This window comes from Arachis hypogaea, chromosome 10 (genome assembly GCF_003086295.3).
Source record: "Arachis hypogaea cultivar Tifrunner chromosome 10, arahy.Tifrunner.gnm2.J5K5, whole genome shotgun sequence".
NCBI lineage: Eukaryota > Viridiplantae > Streptophyta > Magnoliopsida > Fabales > Fabaceae > Arachis > Arachis hypogaea.
The window spans coordinates 712,734-726,275 of record NC_092045.1 but is presented as its reverse complement, the minus strand read 5'-3'; the positions used below and the strand labels follow the sequence as shown (position 1 = coordinate 726,275).

The window sequence follows — 13,542 nt, the reverse complement described above, 5'->3', positions numbered from 1 at the left end:
AACAAAAAATATATATTAGTCACGTAGAGAAAAAGATAATTAATGATGACAGTGATGCGTACTAGTTAATTAGGGTTTAACCTTTAAATTTTAAATATTCGAAAGATTTTAATGATGATAGTGATTTTTTTAAAAAATAAAAATATTTTTATTTATTTATAATGTTAAAAATATTTTTTGAATTTTGAATTTTTTTATTTTTATAATTAAAATTTTATTAAACACACTAAAAATTAAAAAAAATAATAATTATTTTTTCCGTAACTTTAATAGCTCCCAAACATGATGAATTGATGATCGTAATTAAAGGAGTCAAATGGATGGGAATGTTGCAAGGCACATAATCCTTGCTTTTGTTTAACGCTGTTTTATAGAGAGTAGTGTGGGGAACAAACAAGTTTGAGATTATTTGAATTAGTCATTTTTTTTTGTCAAGTTTAATTAAATTCGTATATTAGATGCTTTAAAAAATAGAAATATATTAAAATTAAAATTTGAATCATTATTTTCCTAGCTTATAGGTAAGATGCCGTATCTTCAAGAGTTGGATTTTGTTAGTGCATGCTGCCATATACGTTTCTGATTTCTTTACTTTGTGATTAAGCTTCTAGAACTTATTATCTTTTTTTTGTCGGGTTCTAGAATGTTACTTTATGGCAAGTGTTTTGGATAAAACAAATGATTAAGATGGATTCGAAAAATAAAATAGATATATTTTTATTATGATTTGAAATTTGAATTTATTTTTTAACTTAATTTTAATTTTATTTAAATTATTGTTATTTACATGTTATCAAATTAAATTTATTTTTTAATTTTATTCAATTCAAATGGTTGTAAATTAATTTGATCGGTTTATATTTTATATTTTTGTTCATATATATATATATATATATATATATATATATATATATATATATATATATATATATTTTAAGTTAAGAATAAAATTTGAATTTGTAATTTTTAAATAAAAATAGATAGATAATATCATTTAAATTATAGTTCGTTAACGGATTATTTTTGTTCGTTCTCATGGCTTTTTAATCTAATCTATCTATTTATCTATTTATCTATCTATAATGGCGAAAGCTAGTGCACTCCAGATAAAGTAGGGAGTGCAGCACTTCTTAAAAGTTAACCTACTATCAAAAGTTATCAGGTAAATTTAATTTATTTATTATTGTCATTATTTTTTTTATCATGGGCTGAACAAACAAACAAGCACTAACAAAAAAACTAATTCCTCTGTTACTCTGTTATTGTCGATGTGATGTCTTCAAATATTTTCACTGTTTTGTTTTCTGGCAGGTGCTTCCACTATCGTTTTAGCTAGCTATATATTTTGACGCTCTTGAACCCACCCTATTCCACTTCTACCATAAATGACCATCAAAGTCCGAAAAATTGCTGCCATAGAAAAGGAAGACGCATATCTGTCGCCACTGCTGGTTAGCTAACTCCAAACACAAAACGGATTCTGTAGAAGAACCCCGGTTTCCATGAAGGCGCATGATTCTCAGATGACGACACAGTTAAAGCACAAAATATATGGCAGTTACAACAGGCCCATTATCTTTTATTTCAAATTAACCTCAACGTGGACGTAATAGAATAAAAAATTAAAATACAATTATATTTAAACAATTATTTGTATTATTTTTTTATTAATTTATTCAAAAAATAATTAAATTCTGAAGCTAATTGGTATAAAATATTACAGATATAAAACTAAGAAAAATTTTTATTTGTATAAAAATGAGCCTAATAAATAATTATTTTATTTAATATATAATTAAGAGTATTTCTTTCTTTGCCAACAAATTATAGTTCAAATGACATAATCTCTAGTCACAAAAAAAAAAGACATAATCTCTTTATATTTACCTAAGAATTGGTAAAAAAATACTTCTTTCCTTTATTAACTTTTTTAAATATTAATTATTTATTTTACATGCAATATAAAAATAAATGAATATAATATTTATTGAGTAGAAGCAATTACACAAAAAATTTTGTTGTCATAGTATTTGAACGAAAGAAAAAAAAATGTTATTTTAAGAAAAAATAATAATATATTTTTAATAATATTCTTAATACAAAATAATAAATTTTAAATATTTTTTTAAATAATATATATTAACTAAAATAATATAATTATCCCAAATAATATATTATAAATATAGTAAAATAACATATTTCAATAAAAAATTGTTAATAAAAAATTATATAAATATTTTCTTTACATGAATTTTTGTTTCGCACAAAATAAAATTATTATATATTTGTTTGCTTTTTATGTTGTATAATTTTTTTAATTAAATTTATATAGTATTAAATCTTTTATCATTCTGTTCATGTTTAATGTTTTAATTTTGTTTCACACGAAATAAAATTATATATATATATATATATAAGACAAAATTTTTTATCATTGTATTTATATTTAATATTAAAATTTTATTTCACATAAAATAAAATTTATTTAAATTTTAATATTATATACATAATATATATTTAATATTATTTTTTTTAAGATTCTAATATATCTTTTTTTTGGATTTGGTACATGAATTTTTAACTTATTTTTTATGTATTATTTATTTTAATTCTAAAATTCAATAACTTTTTTTTGTACAGACATATTATTTTTAATATTTATATACTAATTTTTTATTTTGAACTTTATCCCAATATCTGAGACTTGCCAAAAAAATCTAAAATTTATAAAAAAAATAATTAACCTGATTAACAGGTTACCTTTTTAAATCCAAACCATTCAAATAAAATATAATAAATAAAGAGTTTAGATTTAACGAATTCACAAAGTGTGCAGCACTCCATACTTAGCAAGGAGCGTTTAAGGATGAGCCATCTATAATGTATAAAAGTTGGTACTAACTTTTTTCGCAATGAGTTTAAGTCATCTTTTAGCAAAATGCCACATCATCAATTTTAATAATTTGACAAAAGATAAAAATCAACTAATCACCATTTAGTAAAATCTTTTAAAAAAATTAAAACGAAAATTTTTTATATATTATTATTCAATTAAAACATCAAGTGCTAATTAAATGCAATAAATATACCTTAAAAGTGTCATAAAAATAATAATTATAAAAAATTTCAGTTACAAATATTTAAATTCTATAACATATTCAAATTCTTCAATTTATACATATTAAAACTTCTACTATTTTTTATTTATTAATCTCTCATACCAATTGTCAAAAATTTCTTAAATTAAGATATTTTATATATTTTTCATTCTCATTCATTCATTTTTTTAATTATTTACAAACAAAAAAAATGCATGAAATAACAAAGTGTAGCAATTAATGCATCGAAAAATGAAAAAAACAAAGATGCAATTTTGTATAACTCTAATATAAATAATTTATGTATTTTTTTTAAAATAAATAAATTCAAAATTTTAAAATAATATGTTTTATAAAATATTTTTAATATAACATTTATTAAAATACACTATATAATATAAGAAATAATTTATATACACCGGAGTACCTTAAGAGTACTTAAGAAATCTAACCATTTATATTCACCAGAAACCTCAGGAGTACCTAAGTCCAAACAAGCACCTTTTTATCCCATTTCTCATTTTCCCATTATTAGGCACAGTAAAAAAATGTGTTGTTCTTAGTTTTTTGATAATATATTTGTTATATATATTTGGTTGTTTGTTTGTTCTATATTATTTTAAAAAAAAAAACTCTTGGTTTCTTACTTCTATTGGTGTTCTCACTTCTCAGCATTTATAGTTGCATAGATTACCCTAGCATTGGAGACAATCTCTTTTTCATGCATAAAAAAAATGCATAAAAAAATAAAAGTGTAGCAATTAATGTAAATCGAACAAAAAAAATAAAGATTCAATTTTGTATAATTCTAATATAAATAATTTATGTAATTTTTTTAAATAAATAAATTCAAAATTTTAAAATAATATATTTTATAAAATATTTTTAATATAATATTTATTAAAATACATTATATAGTATAAATAATATATTTTTTTTGCGCATTATACGGATTTCATTCTAATTTATATACACCAGAGTATTTTAGGAGTACTTAAAAAATCTAACTATTTATATACACTAGAGTATTATTTAAATTATAGTTCGTTAACGGATTATTTTTGCTTGTTCTCATGGCAGTGTAGAGTTATTTTTTAATCTAATTGCTTTAAACTATTGTCATATGCATTCGAAATAAATGACAGTTTACTTTTGAAATCTAGTTTAGACAGAAGACAGCACTTTCTTAATGTAGTTATTGAAATCATGCATATATATACATACAAAAAGCTAGCTAGGCTTACTTTATTATTGTATTAGTTATGTTGGTTAATCCTATTCACTGGACCAAAAAATTTTTTCAACCAACTTTAAAATTGATTCTTTAATTTTCATTCAATAATTAATTTGATCTCCAACTTTATATTTTAGATTTATGATAATAATATTATTGTTTACGGGAATTTCATATTTGAAGATTTGAACTTTATGAACAAGACTATCTTTTATTTATTGTTTTTTCATATTTAATGCACATGTGCATATATAGTGTATTATTATTTAGAAAAGTATAGGTAAACAATAAAAATATTAAACAATGTGAGTAATAGATATATCGGATGTTCATTTCACTAGGTGTACGGATGATTATTTTAATATTAAGATTTAGGTGAGTAATTTGGAAGTGTAATGTGTTTTTATTTGATTGGTAGTTTTTCATGTTGTTCAAGAAAATCATTAGTTATCTAGTATAACCCTTATTATTTATATATTAATATATTTATTCGTGTCCTGTATAGAATATTATATGAAAATATATAAAATATTTTTTTGAATTTTTCAAACAAAAACATACATAAGAATTATTGTTTATAAAAAAATTACAAAGTCAATTAAATCTGAAGTTTAACTATTTTTAATATTAAAAATATTAAAAACAGCGAGTAATTATCTTATTTGTCTTTAAAATAGAACAATTATTTTCATATAATTTATGATCAAATTGAAATATTTATATATTATAATCCGATATGATGAAGACCACTGATTAAGTAGCAAAGAATAAAAAATGATTAGAGTTAAAAGTTAGTAAGAAAATTTATTCTAAATGTCTTATTCAGTTTCTTAACTAATAACCTTATTAACAACAAAAAATCAACATCAATGGCAATCTATTACATATATAACATTTTGGCTACGTAAAACAAAAGTTACAGGAACGTAGTTTATTTTACGTGCATGTCGATTGTGTATCAAAAAACATTTATGGCCGAACATACATTTGATCATAACAAGAAAACCTTAATATATATAATATATAATATTATAATATAAGATAATAAAGTTACAGCCATAGAAATGGTCATAGAGAAAAGAGAGAGGCCATAAAAAATGGCAAGGTCGTTTACTAGTTATATGATATTTGATTTCACATTTCATGGTGTCTTCCTACTTCCCCTTCTTTTATTAGTACTTCAGTTTTCATCTCAGCTTGCAAACTGTGGCACCATAGTTAAGTATCTTCCAGGATTCCAAGGACCCCTTCCTTTTCTGCTTGAAACTGGGTCAGTTTTACACTATTAGATCATCTAACTTGTTTTACGGTTTGAGAAATGTTATTTGTACACCAAAATTAGTCACTAAAATCAACCACCAATGTATTTGGGTATAAATACATGTGTAGTTTAATTTATTTTCAATGTGTATTTATATTTCAGCATGTATTTTATACTTGTGGCTAACTTTGGCAGTTGATTTTGGTGTACACATAACATAACCCTTATAGTTTTCTATTTGATGCATTGATTTGAATCTTCATATGTACAAATTATTAAACTTGATATCAGATATATTGGGGTGGGTGAAAATGATGATGTGCAGAGTTTCTACTATTTCATTGAGTCAGAGAACAATCCTAAGGTGGATCCTCTCATGCTATGGCTCACTGGTGGTCCTGGCTGCTCTGCTTTCTCTGGCCTTGTCTTTGAAATTGGTAATAAACTCATCTATCTGTTATTAATATATATAAGCTGATACTAATTCTCTCTATAATGAGTTTAAACTATTTTTTCTTTGCAAAAAATGAAAATCAATCCATTATTATTTAGTAAAATGTTTTAAAAAAATTAAAACAAAAAACTCTTATCAATTGAAACATCAAGTACTAATTAAATGCAATAAACATACATTAAAAGTGTCATAATAATAATAATTATAAAAAATTTCAGTTACAAATATTCAAATTCTACAACTTATACATATTAACACTCTTTCTACTCTTCATTTCTTAATCTCTCATACTAATTGTCAAAAAATTCTTAAATTTAATATAACATTTTTATATGTTTTTCATTCTCATTTATTTATTTTTTTAATTATTTACAAACAAAAAAACCGCAAAAAAAAAGACAAAGTATAGTCATTAATGCAAATTAAAAAATGAAAAAAAAAAGAAAATACAGTTTTGTATAACTCTAATATAATAACCTATGTCTTCTTTAAAAATAAATAAATTCAAAATCTATTTATAATATATTCTCTAAAATATTTTTAATATAACATTTATTAAAATATACTATATAATATAAATAATCTACCTTTTCGCGTGGGTCTCACTCTAATTCATATTAATATAAGTTCAATTTATCATTCATATTCTTGAATCTTTGATAGACTAGTTTAATTTCTTGGTCATTCTATATGCTAATAAACCATATTTCCTTCCATTATTGCAGGTCCTCTTACATTTAAAAATGAAGAATATAATGGGAGTCTGCCTAATTTGTATTTGAAGCCACACTCTTGGACAAAGGTGTGAACATGCATCAACATATATAATCTAAAGTTTTTGAAATAATCTGTTTTCATCAAATATTCTCTGCAGTTCTACAATCTGCATTATTTCACTAATATTTATAACAATTTTTCTTGGTAGGTAAGCAACATTATATTTGTAGATTTGCCTGTTTTTACAGGCTTTTCTTATGCCAGAACAGATTCTGCTGCTCAACGAAGCGATTGCTTACTTGTTAATCAAACTCATCAATTCCTTAGGAAGGTATTTACCAATGATTTTATTGGTTTTAGCTTTTCACAGTTTACTTCACACTCATTACTCTTTTTTTTCTCTTTTTTTTGTTTCTTCAGTTTTGTTTGCAGTTATATCAATTAGTCTATTAAGCTTTCATGTTGTTAAATGTTTGTAGTGGCTGATTGAACATCGAAAATTTCTATCACATGAAATTTACATTGGTGGTGATTCATATTCTGGTATTCCTATCCCAGCAGTTGTTCAAGAAATTTCACAAGGTAAAAAACTTGTATATGGTTTATGCAGTCAAAATTAGAACCATTAACATGCATATGCAGAAGTAGTAATCTAGCACTGGCATCATCATACTATTTATTATCCCAAAAATTCTCATGTTTTCAGGAAATGAAGAAGGGGTCCAACCGTGGATTAATCTCCAGGTTTGTATTATAAATAAATTCAATCAATGATCCCATGGAATTTTAGATTCATAAAAATGGACATCAATAAGAGGTTGTACATTCTACATTGTTTATTCAATAGCAAAATTCAAGATTAATTGTGGTATGTTCTTTCCTTCAGGGATACCTGCTGGGAAATCCTGTAACAACTCGAACCGAAAAGAACTATAAAATCCCATTTGCTCATGGAATGGCACTTATTTCTGATGAACTATACAATGTAGTTTAAAAATATAATTTCTCATCAGCTATTCCCTTAACATTATAGTAAAAAAAATGTAGATGCTAACATATCTCTATTACTTGTCTAATGAGTAGTCACTGCAAACAAATTGTAAAGGAGACTACATAAATATAGACACAGAAAATGTGTTATGTTCAAGAGACATTGCTTCCTTTAACAAGGTACACATTGCATCCATTGTTTTCTTGCTATCCAAGTTTTGTCAGCAGAGTTTAGTCCTAAACACTTTCTCAAAGTTAAACCACTCTTCCATTACAGGCTATTGAAGGACTTAATTCAGCACAGATTTTGGATCCGTTATGCGAGTACATCACTTCGCCTAAGCCGGAGAAATTTTCTTGGAGGAGAGCTCTAACTGAGCACAAGTATTCCAGGAGTTTCCTTGCTCCTCCCCTGACATTGCCACCATTAAGCTGCCGTGTAACCTTTTCCATGTACTTGTGAAATGATAATTTCATGCATCATACACTTTTTTGTACACTAACTAATTAACTTTCCTCATCATTATAGAGTTATGCATACTTCCTTTGCACTTATTGGGCTAATGATGATAGTGTTCACAATGCTCTCCACATAAGAAAGGTATAACTGATACATTTGGAAGCAAATTCTTCTCACATAGTTATCAATCCAACCATAATTTAAAAAGCTTTTGGTTGTATGAGCTGCAGGGAAGCATCGACGAATGGCATCGTTGTACATGGAACATACCTCACAAGCTGGAAATCTATAACAGCTTTGAGTATCATGTAAATCTCAGTCGAAAAGGCTATCGTTCACTGATATACAGGTCAGTGTTTTTCCTAGAAATTGTTAGAGAATCATTAGAATCAATTTAGATCAATTAGTATCGTCTATATTTATATAGTATATCTGTTCATTAATTGTAGGATTCCATGTCTTTATTACTTTAATTCATTTAGCACCTATAAATACCCCTTGTATATTGTAGCTTGAGAACACAATTCAATAATACACTTTTCAGATTATTCTCTCAGTCTCTTGTTTCTAACAGAAATAACCCCTAGATAGCCTTTAAAGTGCCTGATAATCCTTGCTCCTTGAGCTAGCTTCGGAGGTCGAATTAGACCCCTTGCAATTCTAATATATTGTGTGCAGTGGCGATCATGACATGACAGTTCCTTTCTTATCGACTCAAGCATGGATAAGATCCTTAAACTACTCCATTGTAGAAGACTGGAGACAATGGCAAACAAATGGACAAGTAGCAGGGTATTCACCCAACTAAGTCCTAATCATGTTGCTATATAGTTACCAAGGTGTATGTATTTATTTACATATGAAACAAGCTAATTAAGTTTTGTACTTTTTGGTTTTCTATCCAAGTATAGATACACAAGGACTTACTCTAATAGGATGACATTTGCAACTGTGAAGGCAAGCCTTGTGAATTGTGATTCAAAGTTGTCATATAGATTCTCCTTTATTGGTATATTGTATGAATCATTAACAACTTTGCAGGGTGGTGGCCACACAGCACCAGAGTTCAAGCCTGAAGAATGCTTTGCCATGTATAGCAGGTGGATCTCTAAGAGGCCTTTGTAGGAATTAACCAAAAACGTATTATATGTGTATGTGTGAAAATAAAAATCTGCTGAATAATGAGCAGATTTCATTTCATTTAATACATGTTCTTCTTTGTGGTACTCTAATCATTTTCAAAAAATAAAAGAAAGAAGGAAAGAATTTTATACTATGTAATTACATGATGTTGCCATTGCCAATTTGACATGCAATCTGGATGGCATGCCTTGTGGGACTCCCCCTCTTGACTTTGATGGAAGCACTATTTATGAAATTATTATGTACATCTTCCTACTTCTCTTAATAGGACCCTAACCCAATAGTGCATCATTTGTCAAATGTCAATATCACATATCACATATATATTTATATATATATTCTAAATCATAGGCATAAGATAAAACATGTCATCTCTTTGGTCCTTGCTATACATTAGTCTAATTTTTTATTTTGATAAATTCTGCCCTATGTTGCAACAAACAGAAGAAATAAAAAGCCGTTTTCATGATCATCTAGCAACTTCAGCATCTATCCTAAAGTCCCACCACAAAGATCCCACCGCCAATAAGCCACTGACATTCGTCACCTTTATTTTTTTTTTTATGGTACATAAAGAATTCGTAATTTCTAAGGAGAGTATATATTCAAATAGGTCCCTAAAAAATTTTAAAGCAAACGTTTTCATTCTTATGAAAATTATATTATGCCAAAGTTTCTGAACTTTACAAAAATAAGATATATAGATATTTCTGTTACATTTTTTAGGACTCATTTGTCTAAATAAAAACAACGACATTGACTAAGGTTGAAATTTGTATGTCTTGTTTTTATAAATTCAAGAACTCCGACGTAATAAAATTTTTTGAAGAACCAAAATGTTTAATACGAAATTTTTTAGAGACCTATTTGAATATATAATCTTCTAAGTGGTATAGAAAGTCAGAATAACTGTTAACAAAAGAATACAAGGCAAAACAAAATTCTTCTCCTTGATATCTAAACTCTAATCACCAATGAAAAACGATGAAAACGAAATGTCAGCACTAAGAGGCTTAAATTAAAAACAGCATGAATATGCTCAAAGAAAGTAGACAGTTCAGTAAAAATGGCTAGACTAAGGTCAAATTGCTATAGTGATAATCATGGGGTCCTGCTTCTCCTTCTTTTGTTACTACTACAGATTTCATCTCAACTTGTAAACTGTGGCAGCATAGTGAAGTACCTTCCTGGGTTCCAAGGACCCTTTCCTTTTGTTCTTGAAACTGGGTCTGTTACACTTTATGCTGTATACATATGCCTATGGTTTTTTCATTTTATGTGATTTGGATCATGTACTTAACAACTAACTTTGCATGCATGCATGTCTCAAACTAATCAGGTATATAGGAGTGGGTGAAAATGAAGATGTGCAGGCTTTCTACTATTTCATTGAGTCAGAGAACAATCCTAAGGTGGATCCTCTCATGTTGTGGCTCACCGGTGGTCCTGGATGCTCTGCTTTCTCTGGCATTGTCTTTGAAATTGGTAAACTAACTAACACTCTTACTCCTATCTGAAATTTTCATGCTTTTAAAATTTGTTTCTATCTGAGTCTTTAGTATCTTCTGAGAAGATTGTAATATCTATGAGACTATGACAAGGATTGCATAAGACATAGCTGAGTTTATGTGTTTAATGATCAATAATGTATTTGAGGTGTTGCATTTTAGGACCACTTGGATTTCAAAAATGAGGAATATAATGGGAGCTTGCCTAATTTGGTCTATAGGCCATACTCATGGACAAAGGTGTGGATTATCTGCATTTTATTTGCTGAATACATAGTTTGGCATTCATTTTGTTTATTTTATCAAATCCTTTTAGATTTTTCTTTCAGTAATTTTGTACATCTTTGATGGTCATTCACTGCTAATTATTGCAATTTTGTTTTGTTGTAGACAAGTAGCATTATATTTGTAGATTTAACACATATGCTAGATCAGAATCTGTCACAGCGCGAAGCGATTCATTGCTAGTTAACCAAACTCATCAATTTCTTAGGAAGGTATATCCCCACAACTTTATGGTTAACATAATGCCTAGTATAGACAACTATTTGAGTAATGCATGTGTGTGATAAATTAGATCTAAAGTAACTTAGACACAGTTTAATTCTACTCCATATTGCCTTGTTTACAGAAAATGAAGAAGGAGTCCAACCTTGGATAAATCTTCAGGTTTCATTTTTAATCATTTTTTAAACTTCTTAAAAGGTTGTCTTAAATACACCACAATCTAAAGCAATCTTAATAATGCTTTTGAACTTCTTTAAGAGCTTCTTCCATGTTGAATTTTGATATCTCTAGAGTTGGCTAACTTAAAAAAAAAAATATGTATTTCCTATATATATATATATATATAAAATGATTCTTCTATGTGATTAATTAAGTTTACCATGAGAAATCCTTTTCTTCAGGGGTACCTTCTGGGGAATGCTGCAACAACTCGAGTTGAGAAAAACTATCAAATCCCATTTGCTCATGGAATGGGACTAATTTCTGATGAACTATATCAGGTAGTTAAGTTCACTTGTAAAGTTTTTCTTTAAATTGGTATTGCAAAAATAAAATGCAAACACTAAGTGATGTCTGCAATTTACTCAATGAAACAGTCACTGCAAACAAATTGTGAAAGAGAATATATAAAAGTAGACACTAGAAGTGCATTATGTTCAAGAGATCTCACGTCCTTTGATGAGGTATTCAATCATCTATTGTTATTATCCATTCTATGTTTGTTAAATCTTTTTATGTTCAATTTCTAGTTAGAAACCATTGTACTTTTCTGCAGATGACATTAGGACTCAATAAAGCACATATTTTGGAACCTTCATGTGAATTTGGTTCACCTAAACCATTGAAGGCTTCTTGGAGGCGATCTATAACCGAAAACTATCCTTTGAAGTTTGTCAGCAACACTCGTCTCAGATTACCACCCTTGAACTGCCGGGTAATCCACATGCCTTGTTGAACAAGAAATGTTTCCTTAATGCTTCTTTTCCATATATTTGTGCTATTATCAAATTCTTTTTGTCTTAACTTTTGTTCCCATCCTTTCCAAAATCAGACTTATGGATACTTCCTTAGTAGTTATTGGGCCAATGATGACAAAGTACAGAATGCTCGAAACATACAAAAGGTATAACTGAAACACATCAAACAGTTTTTCTGAAATTCATGGTTAATATAACAACTATAACTTGAAAGGACTTGTCTCCATTTGTGTTTCAGGGAACAAAAAAGAAATGGCAACGGTGCACCTACAATATACTTAACAAAAAAGTAAGGGCTTGTCTTTGAATTATGAAAAGTCACAGTACGCGTATTTGGCACTATTTTAAAAAGAACTTTTAACTTTCCGAAAAGTTATATTCAAACTTATTCAAACTTAGCTAAACTATATATGTACTTAAAGCATGCTTTTTTTTTACTCTCAAGCAGACAACTGTCAAGGCAAGTCTATCTTATCACTCACTCACACACACTTCATTTTAATGAATCTATGAAAGATGTGAAGTATGGGGCCTTACACTAGTCTTTAATATTTCCCCTTGCATTGCAGGGTGGAGGGCACACAGCTCCTGAATACAAGCCTGAAGAATGCTTGGACATGTCCAGTAGGTGGATCTCTAACAGGGCATTGTAGGAAGAAAGAATAATTGACAAAACATGCATAGGAATAAATAGTATATCCATTTTCCATAGCTATACCATAAAACAGTTGAATCATCTCTGTATTCTCAATATATGTATTGTAGATGCACATCTGATCTTAAGATTTGGTGTGGACTAAAAGAGTAAATAAAAGAGACTTAAGATCTCATTGAATGCTACATTCATCTATGATCTATATAACATATTGGCATATTGCCATGTCTTTGAACTAGTATGCTAGTTTTTTTCTTGTACAACTACGTAAAGAATTCCTTTGCAATCAAAAATAACATTTTTAATACTTAGCTATAATGCATGGACACGACAAGCCGACACGCAAATTTTAAAATCTGATAAGACACGGGACACACATACATATAAAATATAAAGTATTTTTTAGATAAATTATAATAATATTTTATTGATATTAAAATATAAATTAATATTTTTAATTCTTTTTAATGTCTTATTTAATTATATCAAGTATTTAAAATATTTTTTATTTTAATAAATAATAATATATACTATATCT

The 13,542-nt window shown here is 27.4% G+C and overlaps 2 protein-coding genes, 1 long non-coding RNA gene and 1 pseudogene across 3 annotated transcripts; 3 read left to right on the top strand and 1 right to left on the bottom strand.

Annotated features, from left to right (window-relative positions):
• The first annotated feature begins 5,396 nt into the window (after nt 1–5,396).
• LOC112714371 (serine carboxypeptidase-like 2) lies at nt 5,397–9,387 on the top strand (annotated as a pseudogene).
• On the bottom strand, nt 7,519–9,383 carry LOC140175920 (uncharacterized). The gene is made up of 2 exons (XR_011867030.1): nt 9,142–9,383; nt 7,519–8,576 (listed from the first exon to the last, which is right to left on the bottom strand). It is a non-coding gene; the product is annotated as an uncharacterized lncRNA (long non-coding RNA).
• A 1,036-nt stretch (nt 9,388–10,423) lies between the features above and the next one.
• On the top strand, nt 10,424–11,333 carry LOC140175942 (serine carboxypeptidase-like 2). The gene is made up of 5 exons (XM_072205709.1): nt 10,424–10,584; nt 10,697–10,842; nt 10,917–10,933; nt 11,028–11,105; nt 11,256–11,333. Exons 1-5 carry the CDS (start codon nt 10,424–10,426, stop codon nt 11,331–11,333), a joined length of 480 nt encoding a protein of 159 aa, XP_072061810.1.
• On the top strand, nt 11,068–13,195 carry LOC112714372 (serine carboxypeptidase-like 18). Its single transcript, XM_025765956.3, has 9 exons — nt 11,068–11,105; nt 11,256–11,362; nt 11,497–11,534; nt 11,774–11,872; nt 11,969–12,055; nt 12,148–12,306; nt 12,424–12,495; nt 12,588–12,638; nt 12,919–13,195. Exons 4-9 carry the CDS (start codon nt 11,843–11,845, stop codon nt 13,000–13,002), a joined length of 483 nt encoding a protein of 160 aa, XP_025621741.1. The 5' UTR covers nt 11,068–11,105; nt 11,256–11,362; nt 11,497–11,534; nt 11,774–11,842; the 3' UTR covers nt 13,003–13,195.
• The last annotated feature ends 347 nt before the right edge of the window (nt 13,196–13,542 follow it).

What these genes read in the sequence shown, in the direction of transcription:
- LOC140175942 (XM_072205709.1), top strand. Translation starts at nt 10,424, where the DNA reads ATGGCTAGACTAAGGTCAAATTGCTATAGTGATAATCATGGGGTCCTG. An exon ending in CCTTTTGTTCTTGAAACTGG is followed by an intron (nt 10,585 to 10,696) that starts GTCTGTTACACT and finishes CAAACTAATCAG; the next exon opens with GTATATAGGAGTGGGTGAAA. An exon ending in GGCCATACTCATGGACAAAG is followed by an intron (nt 11,106 to 11,255) that starts GTGTGGATTATC and finishes GTTTTGTTGTAG; the next exon opens with ACAAGTAGCATTATATTTGT.
- LOC112714372 (XM_025765956.3), top strand. Translation starts at nt 11,843, where the DNA reads ATGGGACTAATTTCTGATGAACTATATCAG. An exon ending in TTTCTGATGAACTATATCAG is followed by an intron (nt 11,873 to 11,968) that starts GTAGTTAAGTTC and finishes TCAATGAAACAG; the next exon opens with TCACTGCAAACAAATTGTGA. An exon ending in ACAATATACTTAACAAAAAA is followed by an intron (nt 12,639 to 12,918) that starts GTAAGGGCTTGT and finishes CTTGCATTGCAG; the next exon opens with GGTGGAGGGCACACAGCTCC.